The 9,427-nt window shown below is 54.5% G+C and overlaps 1 protein-coding gene across 1 annotated transcript; it reads left to right on the top strand.

Annotated features, from left to right (window-relative positions):
• Window positions 1–3,038: 3,038 nt before the first annotated feature.
• Window positions 3,039–6,220, top strand: IRX3 (iroquois homeobox 3). Its single transcript, XM_054389781.1, has 4 exons — window positions 3,039–3,260; window positions 3,824–4,928; window positions 5,454–5,520; window positions 6,166–6,220. Exons 1-4 carry the CDS (start codon window positions 3,039–3,041, stop codon window positions 6,218–6,220), a joined length of 1,449 nt encoding a protein of 482 aa, XP_054245756.1.
• Window positions 6,221–9,427: the final 3,207 nt, after the last annotated feature.

Below are 9,427 nucleotides of genomic sequence, written 5' to 3'. Positions count from 1 at the left end.
CGCTCTGCCCAGCTCAAGTCCGTTTCTCGCCTCGTACCCTGCCGCTTCTCAGACACGGGCTTGTCGCGGCGCCGCAGCGAGCCTCCCGCTGCCCAAGGCTTGTGGCGCTTCTCGCCTTGGACACCAGTTCCACACCTCCGGGAACATGTCTCCTCTTCTCCCTCTCTCCAGCAACGTTTGTCATCTTCGCGCTTTCTCCCCGCTACCCCGCTCCGCGGTCACTCAAGAACTGCATCTCTGCAGATTTGCTCTCCCATCTATTTGGTCCGGCTACGTTTCCTCTCCGTTTCTTACCCATTAATAAACCATCCCTCACCCTGACCTGGATCCATTCGCACACGTAAATTTCTCGCCTCCCGAGTCCACTCCCGGTTGCCCACCGCCAAGCCCCCAGGGAAGCCCCTCTCCCAGCCCAGCTGTGGCTGCCAACGAACTCTTATCGGTTGTGCTGCTGATTAAAAATCACAAAATAGTCTGTGCCAAATGTGTAGTCACAAAAAGACAGGTCCGGTTGTGTGGGACACCGTGTGCCCCCAGTGCCTGCTCGCGGGGGGCACAGCCCCGGCTGTAACAGCGTGGCGAGCACGACCGTATCAGTCGGCGACTGATTTGTCCGATTTTTCACACTCGTACCTTTTCTCTCTGAGTCAGAGATTATTAAAAGTTGTGGTCTGCATCTGAACTCTCCATTCGCCCCCTCGACATCGCCTTGCTCCAGCTGAGCGCTTCCTACAGAAAAGTTTAAAGCCAACCAGGACGTGGGGGTCGCTGCCTGATTTCCCTTTGAATTAAAAAGAAATAAACTTATAACTGATTTTAATATTGTTATCTCCCTTACATTATACTATCAAGAGCAGCAAGGCTGAATACAAGAAAATAAATTCCTCCAACCCAGAGTTGTTTTTGCACTAGATTAGCAGATAGGAAATGCTATAAAGATGAACTTAATACGATTAGAGATGTTTCCTACAGATTTTCATATATTGATTCAGGGAATTTTAATTCTGGAGCTTGCTTTGCTATAATCCGCATTTATTACAAGCTGATATAGTTTTATTATAGCAAGCTATCAAGGTCGATTCCTTTAACTGCATAATCTGACATGAATTTCATTTTTAAAGAAATGTAGTTATAAAAATCCTTACTGTGGGCACAGTGGTTATATTGTACCTAAATCATATTTTAAAAGCAATAAATCCAGAGAGTATTTAGGGAGAGAGGGGAATATGGTTAAACGGCTTCTCTTCCAGCTTCAACTCCTCAAAGACCCTTCAAACCTTTTTTTTTTTTAATTATTATTATTATTTATACACCGAGTATGTAAAGAAGCAGATACCGGTGGCGGGTCCAGGTCCCCTTTCCCTGAGACAGCCACATGCCCCCGGGTCGTCTGAACTTTTTCTGTGCTGGCTGGCGCTGAGCAGAGACGCACTGTGATTGAACCGAGCTTTAACTACTCTTACAAGGCTAAATTGCAACTCACACCTTGGGTTCAGAGAAAGGGAGGGGAGGGGGGGGGAAAGGGGACGGCAAAACAAATAAACAGAAAAGCCTAATTTAAAATGTGTTGATCATTAACAAAAAATCTTATTCGGTAATTACAACGTATCTTTACTCCCTCCCAATCACACCTCACAAGCCCCTGCCACTACTCCCTTTGCAAATGTTGCACATACCAGGTACTTCCTCCTCAGTCTTGTAGTGATTCAGAACAGAGAGAATAAGCAAAATGATCATAAATTTCCTAATTAGAGATTTCGCACCAAGACAAAAAGGTGTTAATGAGTTTAATTCCAGTGCCTGTCATTGTCCCTTTTTTCACACCACTTATTTACTAATGGCCCAGAGGGCTGCTCCCGTCTCTCCTTTGTTAAGATTTTAATTTGCCTTCTTTTCTGCCTTTGATGTAAAATTGTGACCTACAACTCTTTGAAGTCCCTTATTAGGAGGAAAATTAACTTAGCTTTTCCACTGTATCTGCCCACTGTTAGTCCAGACAAAATGTAGAGAACTCCTTGAAGATTCGGTACGTTAGGGAAAAACAAAACAAAACAAAACAAAACAAAACAAGGTGGCTCTTTAAATGCATTTTTTTCCCGAAAAAAAAAATCTAATAGACTTTTAAATCCATGTCAGGAGATGTGACCCTCGCCAGGGCGGTAGCGGGGAAAGGGAAGAAGGCAATATCTTAATAAAGAAAACAAAATGAACACGGGCAAGGAAAAGCTGCAGATTTGAAAACCTGAAAAGGGCAGGGGGGTGGACGGGACGACACACTTTATTTTTAAATGTCACAACTTTTTCCTGTCCCTCTTTTGTGCCGCTCACAGCTGACACCCTGGCTTCCTATGCTCTGAGGGGGGAGTGGGGCTCGAAAGAAATTATATCTAAATCTATCTCTATATAATTAGAATAGCATGAGGCAGGGTTAAACCTTTGTAAAACACACAACTGATTGGCGATCGCTAAAACGAGATTTGAAAGCAACTCAAATAAAAGATCGCGACGTCAGTAAACAGATTTAAAAAAAAAAAAAAAAAAAAAAGGAGGAAAAAAAAAGCAGCTAGTGACAAACCCGGCGAGAGCGAGCTCTGGGCATGAGAGAGAGAGGGAGGCAAGGCAGAAGAGAGAGAGAGACTTAAAAGAAATAGGAGGGGCTTATGAGAGACTAGAAATGTCAATCAGAGCCCAGAGTCCCAATAATCTCAGGCAATCTGTTAGGACCTGACCTGGGTCCACTCAGATCAATAGGAAAAGTGAGAGAAGAAAGAAGCAATCGGATCGTTTACTGCGACGGCCGAGGACAGGAGGGAGCCCGCGCCTCCGCGCACCCCTGGCTCCCCGCCTCCATGTCCGCCGGAGTTTGCGGGAAGCGCTGAAAGTGCGATCGGTCGGCGAGGGCGAGCGACCCAGCTCCCTCCTCCGCTCTCGGCCCTGCTACTTTCTCCCCTTTCTTTCCCTTCTTCCTCTCTTCTCCCCCCTCCCCCCCCTCCTCCTCCTCCTCCTCCTCCCCTCTCCCCTGCCCCCGCTCCCCCACCATGTCTTTCCCCCAACTGGGCTACCAGTACATCAGGCCGATTTACCCGGCGGAGCGCCCGGGGAGCGCAGGCTCCCGCGGCGGCGCCGAGCTGGCCCCGTCCGGGACACTCTCCAACGTGCTCTCCTCCATGTACGGCGCACCCTACGCCGCCGCCGCCGCCGCCCAGGGCTACGGAGCCTTCCTGCCCTACGCCGCCGAACTGCCCATCTTCCCCCAACTGGTAAGAGGCACCCCGGAGGCTCGCCGCTCCCTCCCCGAGATGATCGGGCCAGGGTCGGCCCGGGCGTGATTCGCGCTGGGGATCGGCCAGGGGGGCCGCCGGGGAAGCCGCCGGGAGGGCTGTCAGAGAAGAGATAGGGTGTTATCGCTGTCCTGCTTCGGGAGAGCCACCGGAGAGGGGCAGGGCTGAAGTGGCGACCCCGCGGATTTCCCCCGCTCCGCCCGCAGGCTTTGAAAGGTGCGGTGAACGGCCCCGGCTGCCGGCGGCCCCGGCTGCCGGTGGCCCCGCCGCGCACACGCACCTAGGGAGCCACGTCCTGGTTCCCGGGCACGGGCAGAGGCGCAGCCGGAGGGACCGGGCTGCCGGGGCCAGAGCGTACCCGAGACGGCACGGCCGGGGCTGAGGAGTTCGGCCGCACGGGAAGGCAGCTCGGCCCAGCCGCCGCGCTGGAGCCGAACTGGAGCTCTGCTCCCGGTAACGGTGGTAGGGCGGTGGGATGGAGGGGCCCCGGGCAGGGCCCGGCGCGCCGTCTCAGCCGGGCCGCCCCTTCCCTCTCGCTGCAGGGCGCCCAGTACGAGCTGAAGGAGAGCCCGGGGGTACAGCACGCCGCCTTTCCCCACCACCACCCCGCCTTCTACCCCTACGGGCAGTACCAGTTCGGGGACCCATCGCGGCCCAAGAACGCCACTCGGGAGAGCACCAGCACCCTCAAGGCCTGGCTCAACGAGCACCGGAAAAACCCCTACCCCACCAAGGGCGAGAAGATCATGCTGGCCATCATCACCAAAATGACCCTCACCCAGGTCTCCACCTGGTTCGCCAACGCGCGGCGGCGCCTCAAAAAGGAGAACAAAATGACCTGGGCCCCCCGCAGCAGGACGGACGAGGAGGGCAACTCCTACGGGAGCGACCACGAGGGGGAAGAGGACAAGAGGGAGGACGAGGAGGAGATCGACCTGGAGAACATTGACACTGAGAATATCGAGAGCAACAAGGACGAGCTGGAGGACGAGCTGCAGGACACCGACCTCCTGAACTCCGACTCCAAGACGGACTCGGAGGGCTCCGAGGGCTTCGAGGACCTCCCCGGCTCCGAGGAGCGCTACCTCAAGGCCGCCGAGAGCGAGCCACACCACCTCCGCCACCACCACCTCCACCACCACCACCACCACCACCACAAGTGCGAGCTCCCCGCCGCCGCCCCTGCCGGCCTGGAGCCCCTCAAGCCGCCCCTCCAGCCACCACCGCACCACCTCTCGCCTCCCTCCTCCGCCTCCTCCTCTGCCGCTTCCTCCCCGACGGACGGTGCTTTGGCCGGCACCCTGCCGAAGCCCAAGATCTGGTCGTTGGCTGAGACGGCCACCAGCCCGGACAACCCCCGCAAATCTCCCGGCGGCGGCTCCCCGCCAGCGGCCGCTCCCCAGCAGCTGCCGCTTCCCCCCCCGCCACCCCACAGACTCGTCTCCTCCTGCCCCCTGGGCAAGTTCCCCAACTGGACCAACCGCGCCTTCCCGGCCCACCACCATCACCACCCGGCCCCGCACCCGCTGGCCTTACTGAACACTCCCCACCTGCTGGGACTGGGGGCCGGCGCCGCCGCCCCCTCCGCCGCCGCCGCTTTCCCGCGGCCCGCGGACCAAGCGCAGAGCGCGGAGCCCGCCGGAGCAGGTGACCGCTGAGGGATGGGCCGGGCCAGAAGCCGACGCGGGGGGCTCGCCGCGCGGAGCAGGAGGCCTCACGGCACCTTGTGTATGGGGCCGATGCGGGGGGCGCCAGTCCCGCGGGGTCCTTACGGTGCCCACGGCCCGACTCGGCTCGGCGCAGCCGTCGGGGCGCAGGTGGTGGCGAGAGGGCGGCCGCGGAGTCCCCGAGGGCGGCGGCTGCGGCGGGGTGGGGGTGGGGGCCTCCTCTCCAGGTTAGTCTCAAACCCCGAGAATTACCTTCCTCTGACGAAGATAATTTTTGTTGCTGTGGTTGTTGCTGCTCAGATGGTCTTTGTGGGAAGGACACGGCCGTACAGCTTACTCCAGGGCTGGTTTATTTTCCTGCTGATGGTCACTCTTGCAGCACAGCAGTCGCTTTGTCGTATTTGCAACTTGCAGAGAGATCTTAAGTCTAGAGGATTAATTCAGGGAGGGGAGAATAAAACCGGAGCTATAAAGGAACTTTTTTTTTTTCCCCTTCTCTTTTTAGATCGATCTAGTGCCTTGGAAGTAGAGAAAAAGTTAATAAAGACAGCTTTCCAGCCAGTGCAGAGGCGGTAAGAGATTGCTTCCTCAGTCTCCTAAGGATATAATGGAGGGAGTTGTCAATGGTTAGCTTATTTTCTCCGCTTCTTTAGTTCCTTTTCCAGGGCATTTCTTGTTCTTCCTCAGCGTGCGTGTGGGTTATTCTGATTATACATAGATAGTTTATTTTCTGTTCTGTCTTCTGGACTTTGCGAGCGGTTCTGGCGGGCAGGCCGAGCTGCGGTCAGGGCGGCGGGGCGAGGAGGTTGCTGGGCTCGGGGCCGGGTCGGGCATGAGCGCATCGGGACCTGCCGTTTCCCCCCGAGTCCCCCGGTCTGTCCCTAGCGCGATACGGCGGCAGTAGGAACACAATAAATTGAAACAAACCCCTAGCTAGTATGAAAAGTTCAGAGACTGAGCCTTGTTGTCCTGAGCTTGGCGCAGCGGTCACTGAAATCAATCACTCCTTTGATTGACGGAAGCCGCGGGGATCGGGCCCGTGGTATTTTCGTAGCTAAATAAATTTGCTTTAAGTCATGCTGAAAACTTTTTATATTTAGAACTATTTAAAAAGAAAATATCAACAACAACAAAACTAATGCTAAAAATAATTGTACTGGCCCAACTTGACTAGAAATCCTATTAAATATTTTTTTTCTGTGTCATTTTTTTTCCAGGCCCCAGAACCAGCTTGATGCCGCTATGGTTCTATCGGCGTTGTCATCATCATAGTTAATTTTTTTATTGTTGTTGTAATGATTGTTAAAAAATCAAAACAAAACAAAACAACTCTGTATAGTTACAACCTGTAAGCATGTCCGTATATTAAAACTAAAAAGGAAAAAAAATACCCGCTTCTGTACTATCATCTGGATTAGGCGAGTTTGTGAGGTTTTTGGAAGTCCAGTGAGAATTAGGTGTTTCAATTTTTTAATTTTTTTTTGGTTGTTGTTTGGTTTTGTACATACAGTAAAAATGTACATATATGTGAACCAAAATGTACAAGAAAGTATATATTTTTGGCTAATAAATAAACTGTTGCCACTTTGACTACACTCTCTTTCCCCACCTCTGGAGTTGTTTTTCACCCCCCACCCTCCCGCCCCTAACCCCCTGTTACTGTTTGGCCGGGACCGCGGCGGGATCGGCGCATCCTCGGGCGGAGCGCGGGCAGGCCGTGGGCCGGCGGTGCCGGGGCTGCCCGGAGGCGGAGCGGGCCTTTGCCACGGCGGGGCCGGGCGGCGGTGGAGCCGAAGGCTGGAGCGGCAGCGCCCCCTGCAGGCGCCGCGGCTCCGTACCGGTACTCAGCGGTCGGTGGTGGCGGGGCGGTTGCACTGCAGGGAGTGGGGAGCGAGTCCGTGTGCGGCTCCGGGAGCAGCGCCCTGGCCCAGGAAAGCGGGGGACGGCGTTGGGGAAGGGGGGGGAGGGGGAGAGAGGTGAGGGGCAGGTGGCGGGGGTCGTGTATGTGAGCCCGGGGTCCGCTGGCAGCGGCTCGATGGTGATCCATCGCCCCCTAAGGACCTTATTACCAGGTGCTGTCTGTTGATTCCCCCTCGCCCCCTTCGTGCGCGGTGGCAGCGCAGTTAATTGAAAGGAAAGTTCGGTGGTCGTCAGTGCCACAGCGGGTCGGGAAGGGAACTGCGTTATTTTCCCCCTCTCTGCCCCTGCCGCGCATTCCGGGAGTTGGGGGTGCGTGCTGAGAGGCTCCTTTCCCCGAGCCCGCCGTGTCAGTGAGCAGGGAACGGGCCGGGGACTGGCCGTGACCACAGAGCTGCGCGAACCTGGTGGCGGGGCCGGAGACATCTTTCCCTCCCGCTCCCGGGGGTTTGCATCCGGGCGGGAGATACCAATCCAAAATACCGGCCCCGCGGAGCGAAGAAAGGGACAGCGGCACGCACGGGCACCGAGCTCCCCTCCGTCCACGCTCTCACCCCCGAGCATTTCAGCTGCGCACTAGCTCCAGGCGCTGCCGTCCACACCCTCCGCCGGCCACCCACCGGGAGCTCCGGCTTCTCCGCAGTGCTTGTAGCCGGGCTGCGGCCCAGAGAACTTGCGGCTGCATTTCCTCCGCGAAGTGCTGAAAATCGGCCCGATCCGGGAGAGGTCCGACCGCTTCCTGGTCCCCTCCTGCCTCCCAGTCAGATGAAAACTAGCCCAAGGGAAGTGGTGGGGGAGCGGCGACTGTTCCCTTCTCCCTGCCCAATTTACCATGAGTCGGGTGCCCGCTGTTGGCGGGGCTTGTCCCCGCGCCCCCGGGTGGAGGGGCGGCAGGCAGAGCTCACAGCCCGGCTTCCTCCTGTGTTTGTTCCTAGGCTTGTCTCGGGGGGAGAGTGAGGAGTGCCCCCCACTCTTCCTCTCCTTACAGTCTTGGAAACGGCATAATTACAGAGGTGGTGATTAAATTGCTGGTGCTTTTCTCATTTTGGTGACAGACTCCACGGAGGTGGAGGGTGCTGGGAGCCAGGAAGCAAGAGTTAAAATGAAGTTAAAGTACAAACAGAAGCACATAGCTGACATGCTTCAAGTTTAGACAGTACAAGATATGCAAATGTGAAGGGCTGCGCAGTATTGACATTTTGAGGTCATAGTGATAGGAATGTATTATTTATAGGATTGGGTTGCACTAGGCCGCTAAACTACATTCTAAATCCCAGCCCTTTGTAAGTGATAAGATTATATACATATCTATGTTTACATTTTCTATATGTGTGTGCCTGCACACGCATTTTATATGTGTGTTTTAATATTTCATGATTAATACTTCTGGCAGGTATTTTGGTGTGGAGAGCCCTCACCCAGTGCCCACCTGTAACCTTCCAGGCTGCTGGTAGCGATGGCTGCAGCAGAGTTGGTCCTAGCCCTGGCCCTCCAGAAAGGCTGTGGAAGGGACGTGTAGAGTTTGAAGCAGCGTTGCCATCTCTGCTTTCTTACTCCTTATCCCCTTCTCTGTCTGTCCTCTGGCCGCAGTTCACCCTAGAAACGGTGTTTGCCTCCTTGCAGGTCTCACAAGTCTTGTCTGTCTCTCTGCTAGGAAATGTTCCCCCACTTTTGCTCCAACAGGCTCCTGAAATGAGGGGAAACTCAGTGGGTGGGTGGTTAGAAAATGGTTTATTTCTCATGTAAATTTTATCCAGTCTCTCTGCACTTTGTATCCTCGCTTTTCCCTTAGCCAATTCTTGCTGAGGAAAAAAAAGAAAAAAAAAAGATTAATGATATGTAAAATGGGAGGGGTGGGAGGAGAGAAAACTAGAGGCAAATTTCCACATCCCCTTCCTCTGGACATCCTGGTGGGTTTTCCATAGAAACTTTCACACAGTGGCCAGACAGATGCTTAAAGGGGGTGGAAGAAAATAATGAGACCACGATGGGAAAACAATTGCATCCCCAGCTTTCTAGCTCCATTAAAGGCTTCTTTGCCTTTGCAGCATTGCCCCTAGGATCCTCATCCCTGCAGAGCTCTCTCCCTAGCTGAGGGGATGCTCCTGCAGCAGTGGCGGCTGTGTGGCAGCCATGGGAAAGCCGCCCCTTTGGCTTCTGGAAGTGAGAACTTGGTTTCCCTGCTGGGGGAAAGCAGCTTTTGTGCTTGCCTGGCTTCCCTGTTGTGGAGAAAATTCCCATTAATTTTGTGAGGAAACATTTTGTTACGCGTGTTTCAACAAAACATTAAAAATCCTACTCGTATTTTGTTTTAGAAACAGCTCTTGCAGCTTGCCAGCCTTACTGGAGCCCCATTCAGGCCTGCCCAAGACAGCGCAGTGAGGCCTCTCTCCCTTGCTGTTGGCTGCTCTTTTCCTGTCTAATCAATTATCTCCCTAGCTAGTCCTTCTCAAAGGTGAGAGCTCATTATGCATATTCATAAATCACAGCTCCCAGACCTGACACTGATTGATGTAATCATCTCCCACTCGCTCCCTGTCTGCGCGGGGCAGCCAGAGGAAG

The sequence above is a fragment of the Indicator indicator genome, chromosome 19, assembly GCF_027791375.1.
Source record: "Indicator indicator isolate 239-I01 chromosome 19, UM_Iind_1.1, whole genome shotgun sequence".
Lineage (NCBI taxonomy): Eukaryota > Metazoa > Chordata > Aves > Piciformes > Indicatoridae > Indicator > Indicator indicator.
This window is presented reverse-complemented; position numbering and strand designations above follow the sequence as displayed.